The 13,821-nt window shown below is 41.3% G+C and overlaps 1 protein-coding gene across 1 annotated transcript in view; it reads left to right on the top strand.

Moving 5' to 3' along the window:
- baz1b (bromodomain adjacent to zinc finger domain, 1B) overlaps positions 1-13,821 on the top strand; it is a 92,284-nt gene that overhangs the window by 41,993 nt on the left and 36,470 nt on the right. The window contains exons 7-10 of the mRNA XM_078548467.1: positions 4,069-6,011; positions 7,003-7,124; positions 9,272-9,389; positions 11,866-11,964. Of these exons, the coding sequence (XP_078404593.1) occupies positions 4,069-6,011; positions 7,003-7,124; positions 9,272-9,389; positions 11,866-11,964 (2,282 nt within the window). The remainder of the gene's footprint in view (positions 1-4,068; positions 6,012-7,002; positions 7,125-9,271; positions 9,390-11,865; positions 11,965-13,821) is intronic.

The raw sequence follows: 13,821 nt of genomic DNA, 5'->3' as shown, positions 1-13,821 counted from the left end.
AGTAAACAGTTAAAGCATTATAAAAGTTTTAAAAATGCTATTTAAAAATAGAAAGGAAACTAAAAAGTTAAATAGAATGGAATTGGACTGGACAGAGCTATTGCACAAATTTTATTAGGAAACAGTCAAGTTCGAGCATAACGTTTTCATAGATCAATTTTACTTACCTGGCTTTTTATCACACCATTCTCTCACCAGGACTATGGCTAATTTTAGTAAGGCTAACCTTTAGTAAAGCTAGGTGTACCTTTTAAATTCAAATGACTTGAATCTGTGCATAAAAGCTGAAAATGCCCAGGAGCTAAGTTCCCTGCCTTCTAATAGTTAAATTATCTGTTCCCATCTCTAGACAGTTCAGTCTCCATAGTGACTGCATAGTTGATGCCAACATTCTTGTTTACTGTGCAGTCGTCTTAAATTCCCTTGTTAATAGATTTATTAACAAAAAAATAATAATTAAGGGTACTTAGCTATTTCAATTGCACAAGTAATTTGATTTAAAAGACTTCAACAATTGTGCTATGAATCTGTAAAAATAATACCCCATAAGCACCTGACAAGTATGTAAGCCCTATTGATTTTGGTTGTGAGGCAATAATAGTAACAACAATTTGCATTTTTGTAGTGTCTTATAATGCAGAAAGAAATGTTTTGAGTGTTTCAGAGATGCAAGGGGAAAAATGGCACTGAGCCAAAGAAGGAGATATTAAAATTAATGATTGACTAAAATTTGGTCAAAGAGGTAGTTTTTAAAGAAGGAGCCTGAAGGCCTTAAAGGAAGAGAGAGCAGTCATGGGGCGTGCGGAGGGAAGAAGTATCTGCTGTTAGTTGGGTGAGAGTGAAGGAGGATGCATACATTAGAGGTTCCATCCAGAACAAAGAATTCAGAAGAAAGGAATGTAGACATGAAAGTAGTTACCATTAGAAAATGAAGGATTCCATTTTTAAATTTGAGGCTCTGGGGACTAGGAGACAAATTAGGCCAGTGAGGACATGTATTCAGTCAGTGAGAGTTAATGCAGAATAGGATGTGAGCAGAAGATTTTTGAAGGAGTTGAAGTTTAGGAAACTTCATTCATCAAAGAGGATGCTGACGTTGGAACAGTTTGTTTCAGCCACATGCAACCTCTATAGTGGAGGGAATCAGTGGCAAATATATGTTGGGCAGAGATGATGACTTTGGTTTTCTTCAGAGTTTAACTGAAGGCAATTGTGGCTTATCCAGAACTGGATGTTGGGTTAATATTCTGATTACATTGACGATGGAATGGTCGATCTAGATGGTGAAGTGGTAGAGTTGGGGTGTGGCCAACGCACATGTGGAAACTGACCTCACTGAACTGGGCGATGTTGTCAAGGGGCCCTTGGTTCAGGAAGAGGCAAGTGGGGAAAGCATTTATTGACACTCCAATTTAAGAATAGATGGGTAAGAATGTGACAAAGTGATAGCAAACCCACTGAGTTGCACAGCAGAGGCATTGGAGGATGATGGTGTGGTCAAAGGCTGCAGAGAGGTAAAGGAAGGACAGCACTATGGTCATAGCTACAAAGGATGTCAATTGTAACTTTGAATAGTGTTGCTTTTGGAGGGAGAGATTCAGACAGTTGTGGGAAAGATGGGCATGGACTTGGTGAGGACTTTGGAGAGGAAAGCAAGTTTCAAGATTGTTATGAATATCTAATTTATGATTCATATGTTTTAGGTATACAACTTTTAGTTTGGAGGTTGAATTTTTTAAGCACAATATAAATGAAAACCACTTGGCTTGAGAAGCTGTTGAATAAACCTAGAATAATTGCAATTTAAAGTGTGGTCTTTATTTAATACGGTCAGAGTTAGAAGTGGTAAACACTAAATAGTGGCTGACCTCTCTAAGTTTCTTGGTGGAAAGAAGATGTCTACTGTTTTATCAAGGGGTTTAAATTATTTATACGGTTTCCCAGAACAAAAGGGAAGTTTGGGAAATTGAGATACTAGTTTAAATCTGTATGTGGGACATCCCAGATGTGTCACATTGCCATGGGGATAAATTGCAGGGAGGGTTTTTTTTGGTTTTGGGTTTTACCTGTGTAATTTCTCACACAAACAGAGCAGCCTTGAGACAAGTAGAGAAAATCTGCCTGGAGCCGTAGACTGGTAGCAGTGGGCTATCAGACTAAGCGTGTTTTCTGATTTGAAGTCACTAAGTAAGAAGGCAATGAGGCCCATGCTTGAGCTGGGAGTCCACAATTTTGCGGTGTTGAAGGAGAGTTGGAGGGTCATTTAATTGGATGTTAGTGGAAGGACCCCAAGACATTACATACCTTGGAGAATAGCCGGAACAGTGAGGAGACTTGAGGTGAATTCCTGAGAGCTCTAGCACACCTTGGTTTGGTCCCTGGAGAAGTGAAGGAAACCTCAGGATCCTGTAAATTATAGGGGACGTATTGGGTGGAAATAAAAGTGGAACGAGGTGTGTCCTGTTGAGAGTTTTGGATTTAAATTATGTGTTTACGAAATATAGTGTTAAGTTAGTAGTACTTGCTTTGTTTAACTCTTGTACAGTAAAAGTTGTTTAAAACAGGCTTGTCCAACTTGCGGGCTGTATTGCGGTCCCTGAGGCGCCTCTACTAGGCCCCTGAAGCTTGTTGGACATTCAACTGACTTACATTTGAAAAATGCTGTAAAGCTGCTCAGCAAATCACAGGCTGGTTCCTCCCCTCATTAGCTGCTGATAGGCTCACAAGCGGGAGCGGGGCGCAAGGAAGCAAGTGGAGACAGAGAGAGAGTATGAGGGGGAGAGAGGGGGTGTGAGGGGAACCGTGCGCGTAAGTCTGGCTCCCGCCCAGCCTCAGCGTTCTCATTCACACACCAACATGCATGCACATCCACCCTCTCAGTGGGTACAGGTGAGTTGGTGAGCTCACACACACACACACTCTCACCCTCATACTCCTCTTTCTTTATTACTCATTTTTTATTATAGTTCATTGCTTTGATGTTTTTTTTGTTCGATTTCATAACTTTTTTAAAATTCATGTTTAATATTGTGCCAAACTTTACCTTTCTGAAATTTGCTCATTGGCCCCTCGAGTGTGAAAAAATTTGAAATGTGCCCCCCCCCCCCACTCATCCAAGCAAAAAGGTTGAACAAGCCTGATTTAAAATGTGGAATCTTATGATGTAATGCTTTCAGTTAATAATTAGTAGTTCGAATTTCTTCTTTTAAAGTTACTGGTCTCCACCAAGATCATAAGATCAGGCGATAATGTGCCAAGGTGGTCAGGGGAGGGCATTTAAGGGTTTTGTTTGACCAGGGCATTGATGTCTCTATTTTGAAAAGGAGGTGGACATTATCAGGAGAGGAAGCCATTTCCAGAGTGGACTAGCATGAGAACCAGGAAGTGAAGTTTGGGTGGTCAGCAGCTTAGTGGCACTGGGGTCAAAGGATCAGTGTGGTCTTGTGAAGAAGAATGTTTGAGATGGACGGAATGAGGAGAGAAGGGAGAGAAACTAGGGTGCTGGGGGTGGTGACGAGTCTGGGAGAAGTTTTGCCTAGTTGGGAAGTCAGGAGCAAGGAATGGATTCTATCTTTGTAACAAAGAAGCCTATGAGCTTCTCTCAGTTATTGTTTGATAGTGAGTGCAGGGTGCAGGAGAGTGATTTGAAGGAGACAATTGATAGTAGGGAGAAATATGACCCTGGAGTAGTCTTGCAGAAGAGAGTGAGACTCCAGGTCACTTGACGTGGTTCAGCCATATCTGTTGATGGATGACTTACACCAATTGAGGACCAGTTGTACTTGAGTCTGCAGACCTTTTGACTTAACCAAGCAAAGATGAGGGTCATACCAAGGGCAATAACCAAGATGGAATAGAGTAAAGATTATCATGCACTCTTGCCTTTCGGAACTATCCTGGAACAAATAGGGCATTGAAGTGTTTGTTGCAAGTTTGTAATAGACATAATTTGAAGCACTTTTTAGTTGTAACTAGCTGGTGACTTGTTCCTGCAGTGTATTTTGTAAAATTGGTACCAGTTTTGGCCTGTGATAAATACTAATATATTTTTGTATACATTTGTTTCAGTACATGATTCATAATCCTGTTGTGAACTTGGGAAAAAGGAAAAGTACAGTCTCACCAGAGGGTAAACACTCAAAAAAAGCAAAAGGAGATGGAGACCCAAGCAAAGAGAAAAATAAAAAACGGAAATATGGAAGCAAAGAGAAGATTCCTCGGAGCCCACCTTTGAGTCCAACATTATGGGGTCATGTGCATGTGAAAAAGACCATGAATGGGACTGGAATGGCATACAGTCCCAAAAGGTCTCCAGAACAAGAATTGGAAGAAGTAATGAAGATTGTAACACCAACCAAACTAAATACCAACTTCCACATTCCCAAAAAGGGCTCCACTGCTTCTCGGAACCTAAAAAAGCTGCAAGCTAAGGATAAAAGTAACAAAAAAGAGAAATCCAAAAACAAGGCTAAGTTGCTGAATGGGCAGAAGTCTTCAGGGAACAGCAAATCTCCAAAAAAGAGTCTGAAAACTCCAAAGATGAAGATGAAACAAATGACGCTTTTTGAGATGGCAAAATCGAGCACGTCCAAGACAGGAAAAACTCCGAAGAGTGTTGGAGGCGCATCAAGGTCTGTGACCAAACCTCAGAAATACTTGCCACCTTTAGCTTTACAATTCCTTCGATATTACAAAGACAACAAAGGGAAGGAAGAGAAAAAGGGTGCAGTATCTGCATTCATCACCCGGGTGGCCAAAGTGCTTTCTGCTGAAGAACGTGCTCGTCTACCAGAGGAAGTTGGTGATCTTGTGCAGAAACGTTACGAGATACTGGAGCATAAGAGGAAATGGGCATTGATGACACTGGAAGAAAGAGCGGATTATCACAAGAAGAAGCGTGAAGAGCTAAAGGAGAAACTGAAAGAAAAGGCCAAAGAGCGACGAGAGAAGGAGATGCAATTAAAACTGGAAAAACAAAAGCGATTTGAAGATCAGACTCTTGCAGGAAAGAGCTTGCCCGCACTAAAGCTGGTTGACACACCTGAAGGGCTCCCCAATACACTTTTTGGTGATGTTGCTATGGTAGTTGAGTTTCTCAGTTGTTATGCTGGTCTGCTAATGCCAGATGACCAGTATCCAATCACGGCTGTCTCCTTGATGGAAGCATTGACTTCTGAAAAGGGGGGTTTCCTCTATCTGAACAGAGTTCTGTTAATCCTTCTTCAAACTTTGCTCCAAGATGAAATTGCAGAAGACTATAGAGAATTGGGAATGAAGCTTTCAGAAATCCCTCTCACCTTGCACTCTGCTTCAGAGCTGGTTCGGCTCTGCATGCGAAAATCGGACGTACAGAATGAAAGCGAGACGTCAGAAACCAATGATGACAGCAAAGATTCTGTGGGGTTTGAAGATAATGAAGTTGCAGATGAATTCCTGGATAAGTTGGAAACTGCAGAGTTCTTTGAACTGACCCCAGAAGAGAAAGTGAAGATTCTGTCAGCACTCTGCCATCGGATTCTGATGACCTATTCAGTCCAGGATCACATGGAGGACTCACAGCATAAATCTGCAGAGCTGTGGAAAGAGAGGTTGGCCATGCAAAAAGAGGAGAATGACCGGAAAAAGGCAGAAAAACTGAAGAAAAAAGAAATGGAGGCAAAAAAGAAAGAGCCAGAAAACAACAAAATGAGCGATAAGAAAAAGCCAGAGAAGAAGAAAGAATTTGATAAAAAGCTAGAAGTGGACAAAGGTGGAAATGACTTACTTACAGATGTGAACGGCAGTGAAGACCTCATTAGTGCAATTAAAAGTAGACGTTTGATGGCATTGCAGGCAAAAAAGGAGAAAGAAGAGCGGGAAAAGCAGGAAAAAGAGAGGATGGAGAAAGAGGTGGAGGTAGAGAAGATTCGCAAGCACAAAGCAGCAGCCGAGAAGGCTTTCCAGGAGGGAATTGCAAAAGCTAAACTTGTCCTACATCGATCACCGTTGGGCACAGACCGCAACCACAACAGGTATGTGTGGTTTCCCCTTTCCAAAAAAAATGTGTTTTGCCTCTTCCATTTGGCCTCTCTTGGGATCTTGCCCAATCTTTGGATGAAGGGTTTTTGGGTCTCCAAATGTTATGTTAGCTGCAAGGAGGGACATAGTAGAAGCCCTTTCTGTTCAGCCTGACTCTGAACTTTTTGCTGAGTTAGTGAGCAATCGCAAACACAAGTTCATACTCCTACTATATGTTTCTCAATTCTCAGCAAAACGTTAACTCTGGGCATGGGTTGAACAGTTGGGCAGCCAAGCATCTGGCCCACAGCATGAGAGAAAGTTTATTTCTTTGGCCTCGAACATCCTAGAGTCTCCTGCCCAAACCTGGCAGGATGCTGTACCTGGCCAACAGGTGGGAACACAAATCCAAGTGGCGAGAGGCTGTAAATGGGGAATTAAAGGAACGGCCATCGGGTAAATTGTTGGTGAGCTAGGGAGGAAGCCTAACACAGAACAGCAGCACGCCTAGAAACAGAAATAAAAATTTTTGTATTTCTTCTGTTCCAGGATCCAGTTGGTGCCATATTGGTCTGAGAGTAGTCACAACACCATCTCTGATCACGCCCGTGGTTAAAATTACAGACCGGTCCTGATGGACTTTTCAAAGCCTTCAGCTCTAATAGAAAATGTACTGTACAGGAGGAGAGCTCCTTGTAGCTGTTTTTCACATTGGGAACTAGAGTACCCATTGTGGAAAGTAACTAGGTTTTTTCATTAGCTGGGTGAAGTTGAAAGATAAAGGACTGTTCTGGTTTCATTCTTTGATTGTATAGCCAAATTATGTTGTACAGTGGCTGCTGGGATGTTCCTTAATGTCCTGTGCTCTTTTTTTAAAAAGCCATTGTTAATTATTTCAGGCTGATATTTGCTGTAATGGAAACATGTCAAAACAAAATGTTGGATATGGAGTCCTGTAGGGACTTGCCTCTATCTGAACAAGCTCGTGATTTATCTCTTCTGCAGGTTTTGGCTGTTTTCTGATCTGGTGCCTGGTTTGTATGTAGAGAAAGGTTGGGTGCATGACAGCATTGATTACAGCTTTACCCTTCCTGAAGAGTACTGTGAAGAAGACCAGGACTCCAAAAGTAAGACTACAATCCTTTATTTGTTTAAGTTTTGTGTAAAATTAGCTAACTCTGTATTCATTCAGCAGGCATAGAAATTATTGAGAAAAACAATGCAGAAGGACAATGCCCACGACCCCGTGTTTTCTGCATTACAACAGTGACTTTGAGGTGTCTGGTGTCATGAAAGCCTCTTCTTGCGTCTTGCAGGAAGTGCAAGTCTTTCTAAGCCTTTATTTACTGCAGTCAATAGTCAAGAAGCTCTTGCCTTAAAGTGACTATGATTATCAGTTATCCTCATGGCCTAAGTATTATACTCAGTGATACAGACCAAAGGACTTGATGTTCATACTAAAATTAGCCTCAGCAGCCAGATGAGAGAGAAAGTGTAGGTATGGGCATCAGATGAGCACAGGATCATGCTTCTGCAGATGGAGTTTACACAGCAAGAAACTTGAGATATTGGCATTTACAATTCTGTGAACACTACTGTTCTTCACCTGGGGACCAGTATCACTGGCTTGGCACTGCTCCAACATTTATTTCCGAGTCTGCCTTGAATTCCACATGGCTCGGCCAACTTCTGTAAGAAAATAAATAAATTCTGGTCTCTCTCCTCTGCCTCATGATAACTTTTTGCTTTGGTTTCAATGACTTCTAAAGAGATTTTTAAACTCTTAATTCTAAAGGTTGATTTTTATTATTCATGCCTGGTCCTCCAAAATAATCTGCGATCTGTAATCAGTTGGTAGGATCCACCTGTGCTCGTGACTGCAGGAAAATGGTACATTTGGCACCTATGGGATATGAGTGATGTACTTTACATGAGGGAATCACATTTCTTTCAAACCTGTGAACCTCTCTATAAGAGAAGTGCGAGGCATATTTCCCTGTGAATGAGGACACTATGGCTAGGTGTTTTTGTTGCTTCTGGATAGTATCTCCTCACCATCATTGCTAAATAGATGAAACCTGGAAAGTCTGCTTTGCTGAAATTTCTAGATTTAGCCTCTGTCAGCACGTCAGCACAAAGATCATTTGTGAAACATACTGCTAAGGCACTGACACTTTTTTAAAACAAAACTGTTAATTCTATATGTGTAGAAAGAACCTGCCTCATGTTTGCATTATTGTCTTTTAAAAGTCAAAGATTTCCTGCTCTTTACAGAAAAAAAACAAGCTACCAGTTCTAATGGAAAAAATTAAGGAACTCTGTTTTAAATGACTAGATTCTACAGACTCAGTTAGAAGAGCTTCAGTTCACTCACCATTCTCTCACCACCATTGATTGTAAGACTTACTGATGCCAGTATCCACAGGTGGTAGACCAGGGGGCTGGGCTGAACAAGATTTGAGTGTTATTGCATTGAGCATTAGAACACTAGTTTATAGCATGATGGGACAGGCGGAATACAGGATCTGTTGAACTTCTAATTTCAACAGCACAACTAGAGAGCAATGCATGCTAAGGAGCTTATTACTGCCAGGCAGAATGAGGGATAAAAAGTGTTTTCTGGGGCATTTACACACTTCATGGCATCAGGTTGTGTGCAGGAGATCCCCACCCTTGGGAGATCAAGGAGACATGGAAATAGGGCAAGTTGGTGTGTGTGTCCCTGTGGAGTGGTAACATTCCAGGATACTGATGCGATGGGTTTGACTTCTAGGAGCTGAATTCAAACCCAGCACATACTTGTTGGAATCAAAAATCTGCTTTGTCATTTATGTAATCTCAGTCTAATTCTTAGTTTGGTACTGATTGGTAAACTAGTGCTGGGAGGCCAAGGGATGGCTGATGTGTGAAATGGAAAACATCATATGGATGTGATTGGGAGAGTGGAAAGAGCTTTTTTCTGCATCAAACATGCAGCTGAAATGGAAACTTCTGTTCTCCAATGCTGATTTCCTCATGCTGAGTAGCAAAAGCACAAAATAAAGATTTTGCTTTAAAAGAAATAGTTCAACTCTAACAAAACTCCCTTGTGGGGAAAGCCAAGATTGAATCAGTTTATGATAGGCAATGATTTATATCTTGTGTTTGCTTGTCTAATTCTGCTTGGGTTATTTTATCAAAAATGCTGATATTTTGGGACTTGATGTGTCTTGATTAGAACTGATTATGTTAGATAAATATCACTTGAAACTTAATGAAGATGTTTATCTTTTAGGTAATGATGACGACAGCATTGCTGAGAGCAGCTTAAATGACAGTGGCCACCAGGGGTCCTCCCATACTGCAGAAATTTGCATTGAAACCACCGTACCTAAACAAGGACAAAACCTATGGTATCTTCTGCTTTTTACATCTCACTGTATTTACTCCTAACTATTTAGATGCTCAGTAATGTTAGGGCTTCGTAACAGTGAATAGTTTCAGAAACTGCTCAAAATCTGGAAGTTTTAAATCTAAATACTGTCTAGTTTTTCGAAAGACTGGTGTGGTATCACTACATCAGCAATGCTCTTGTGACAAGTGGGAGTGAGTATGCTGACAAGCTGAACATTGCTGGGGCAACAGTTGGCTTGGATACTGAGTGGGACCAAGAACTGCCTTGAATGTGCCATTCTTCCATGGTCAAGTGACATACTGCACTTACTATCTCACCCCTTTTAGCTAGGTACTAGAGGAATGATACCCTAAATCACCATCTTAGGAGCGGAGGAAATTTCTGCCAAAAAAAGCCTTGGTAATTTTGTCGCTCTACTAAATTTGAGCCATATTTCAGAACTGCTTCTGGAGTTTGAAGCTTGGAGTCGTGTTTCAGCATCCCATTTAGAGAAAATGTCTTAAGACATGCTTGTGATGAAGAAAAGCTAAAGGATATTTTTAGACCTTTACACCAGAGGTGGGCTGTTTTTCTAGAAAGAGTGAAGGATGTCCATGAAACTATTTTAAATAAATTTAGCCCCACATTTGAGTTTAGAATGTCTCCATTACCGTTTTATAATTTTTTATTCATCCGCAGAATGTGGGCTTCGCTCACTGGGCTGGCATTTATTGCCCATCCCTAGTTGCCCTTAAGAAGTTGGTAATGAGCTGCCTTCTTGAACCGCTGCAGTCCATGTGGTGTAGGTACACCCACAGTGCTGTTAGGGAGGGAGTTCCAGGACTTTGACCCAGCGACAGTGAAGGAACAGCAATATATTTCCAAGTTAGGATAGTGAGTGACTTAAGGGGAACTTCTAGGTGGTAGTGCTCCCATCTATCTGCTGCACTTGTCCTTCTAGATGGTAGTGGTCGCAGCTTTGGAAAGTGCTGTCGAAGGAGCCTTGGTGAATTCCTGCTGTGCATCTTGTAGATGGTACATACTGCTGCTACTGTGCGTCGGTGGTGGATGGAGTGAATGTTTTTGGATGTGGTGCCAATCAATTGGGCTGCTTTGTCCTGGACGGTGTCAAGCTTCTTGAGTGTTGTGGGAGCTGCACTCATCCAGGCAAGCGGGGAGTATTCCATCACAGTCCTGACTTGTGCCTTGTAGATGGTGGACAGGCTTTGGAGAGTCAGGAGGTGAGTTACTCATCACAGGATTCCTAGCCTCTGACCTGCTCTTGTAGCCACAGTATTTATATGCCTAGTCCAGTTCAATTTCTGGTCAATGGTAACCCCCAGGATGATATTGGGGGATTCAGTGATGGTAATGCCAATGAGCATCAAGGGGTGATGGTTAGATTCTCTCTTGTTGGAAATTGTCATTACTTGACACTTGTGTGGCACGTGTGTTACTTGCCACTTGTCAGTCCAAGCCTGAATGTTGTCCAGGTCTTGCTGCATATGGACATGGACTGCTTCAGTATCTGAGAGTCTCAAATGGTGCTGAACATTGTACAATCATCAACGAGCATCCCCACTTGTGACCTTATGATGGAAGGAAGCAGCTGAAGATGGTTGGGCCAAGGACACTACCCTGAGGAACTCCTGTAGTGATGTCCTGGAGATGAGATGACTGACCTCCAACAGCCACACCCATCTTCCTTTGTGCTAGATATGATTCCAACCAGTGGAGTATTTTCCCCCTGATTCCCATTGACTCCAGTTTTGCTTGAAGGACCCCTTGATGCTACACTTGGTCAAATGCTGCCCAGATGTCAAGGGCAGTCACTCTCACCTCACCTCGGGTGTTCGGCTCTTTTGTCTATGTTCGAACCAAGGCTGTAATGAGGTCTGGAGCTGAATGGCCCTGGCAGAACCCAAACTGGGCGTCAGTGAGCAGATTATTGCTAAGCAAGTGCTGCTTGATAGCACTGTTGATGACCCCTTCCATTACTTTACTGATCATGATCGAGAGTAGATTGATGGGGCGGTAATTGGCCGGGTTGGATTTGACCTTTTTGTGTACAAGACGTACCTGGGCAATTTTCCACATAGCTGGGTAGATGCTAGTGTTGTAGCTGTATAACACCTTACAGACTGTTCCTCAATTGAGATGTATATGTAGGCAGTATGCCACCACTGACCTTTTATTTTCCCTTCCCTGCTCCCCAATCCTTTGACTTGACCGTACCATTTCATGGGGCAGTACTGTAAACTGCTGTGATATCAGATTGCTTGAAATACTTCTCTAAATCAAAACCTTTATTTTGCTGTAGTATTCTAACTACTTTTGGTAGTTTTGGTATGGTTTTTATGGTCATGTCAACAATATGCTAAGAATTTTGAGTATTTCATTATTTTCTGTTCAGGCATTTACTCGCCATATCTAATGTGTAAATGCTTTCTTCTTCTGGAAATATTGGTTGGTAGTGTTATTGATTTTATCCACAGGTTTGTTTGTGACACCCAGAAAGAGCTGGATGAGCTCCTGAACTGTCTTCATCCGCAAGGTGCCAGAGAGAGTGCACTCAAAGAACGCCTTCAGAAAAAGTAAGTCCTCAAAGTTCCATAAAACTAGTTAGTTAAAGGGTAGGCAGAATTCCCTCAAGGGCATAATCAAACTGTATACTTTGCCATTTATGCACCTTCTTCAAACTGAACTGGCATTGCTGACTCACCTGGTTGAGATTTTAAATGGTATTGCTTGCTGACATCTTCCTTTAATGTCATGTGCAGAGGAAAGATAAAGCCCAAACTGGAATATAATAATCTTTTTCATGGCGATACTCCTAGCATCACTGTTTTCCTTACAGCCTCTCTGGAATTTCTGAATATCGGAAGTACCTGTTGTGTCCCTGATTGTAGCTATTGAAAGTTTTTTCATACATATCTTCTACTGATGACACATACCTGATACTAACTTCTGATTCCATGACGTCAAGCACCTTTAAGTACGCCACCAATGTAGCTGTTCTTCAGTTGGAAGCAGTAGTCTATTTGACCAAGGAAAGACATTCATACCAGCTAGGTGCATTCATCTCTTGTCCATTTGTGTTTTACAGTGGGACTGAGTGGGTGGGAAGGGGAATTCTAGTTCATTTTTGCACCCAGGTTTCTTTAATCTAGAGCAGCCACAGCCAATTTTACTATTCAAGCTGACATCGGCTAACTGGACACAGACTTGGAATCACATCTTGGGCCTTCCTGTTCAGTGTATTACACTCTCTTTACCAACCGAGAATGGGGGCAGTTGACTACGTTCCATTAACCAGCAATTTTAAGCTTAAACTACTATGGTATTGTATTACTGTAACTTCTGAATGTAGGACTGTGATTAAATACATACCTTGAGTGGATTTACAGTGTTTTGTCCATGTAAAGTATGTGCTACTATTTGTTCTCAAGAGATCTTGTTTCCATAATTGGCTACCTCAGGCTATTATTGAAATGCTGAAGTAAGATCAGTATTTAAAGCAAAGCTTGACCTTGATGTAATGTTATTTAAAAATATTTGCTGGCCATGCAAGGTAACTCAATATTTCAGGTGTGTTAACTTAGTGAACAGAATCTTTAAGGATGTAGAGTTAAATGTAGTGTACAGTTTATAATTTTAAAAAATCTCTGTATTCATTGTTTGTTGCAAGGGCCAATTATGTTTTGTTCTTTCCCTCCATTAGACTGGTATGTGCCTGGCAACCACCATACTCAGTTTTCCTTAAGTTAACCCTGGTTTAAACATTTGAGTTCAGTAGGATTTAGTTTGCTGGGAGATGAATACTATTTTTTAGTTTTCCATACAAATGATTTAACCCATTTGGAAAGAGGAGCTACTGGGTGACAAACTTTTACTTTCTCAGACTGTACTAAAGTTAGCCTTCCCTGAAGCTCTGGTCTTAGCACAACAACCAGGTCCAAGTACAATTATTTGCAAAGTCAGTATTAGGAAAAGACATTGAATTACTGAAAATATTGTTGTGTTTAAGAACACTGGCATCATTTTGCATCTAACTGCTAAAGGATTTACAAATTAGATCATTAACTGATGGCTAGTTTTAAGTATATTGCCCTGAGTAAGTCTGAGCCATATGAGTCCAAGCTTCAATCCTTAGTCAGTGCTGAGTCAGCCAATTATTTGGGGAATTAACGTTGAAGCCCTGGGGTGTGGAGTGGAAAAATTAGTTGGTTCCTGCACCTGGTAGCTATTCAACACTCACTGGAGGAAGCTTATGCATTGAAGTCAAATGAATATAGGAATAGGATCAGCTGTGTTCAATAGCCACTGATGAGATGTGACTTTTGAGTGTGATGGACGATTGGGTTTAAATTGCTCAATCAAGTCATGATATTGTTGTTTATAAATTCAATTAATTGTTTATAATTGGAGTGGCGGGAGAGCTTAAGTATTCT

The sequence above is a fragment of the Cetorhinus maximus genome, chromosome 9 (assembly GCF_964194155.1).
Source record: "Cetorhinus maximus chromosome 9, sCetMax3.hap1.1, whole genome shotgun sequence".
NCBI lineage: Eukaryota > Metazoa > Chordata > Chondrichthyes > Lamniformes > Cetorhinidae > Cetorhinus > Cetorhinus maximus.
The sequence above is the reverse complement of the archived record's forward strand: the minus strand, read 5'-3'. Positions and strand labels throughout refer to the sequence as shown.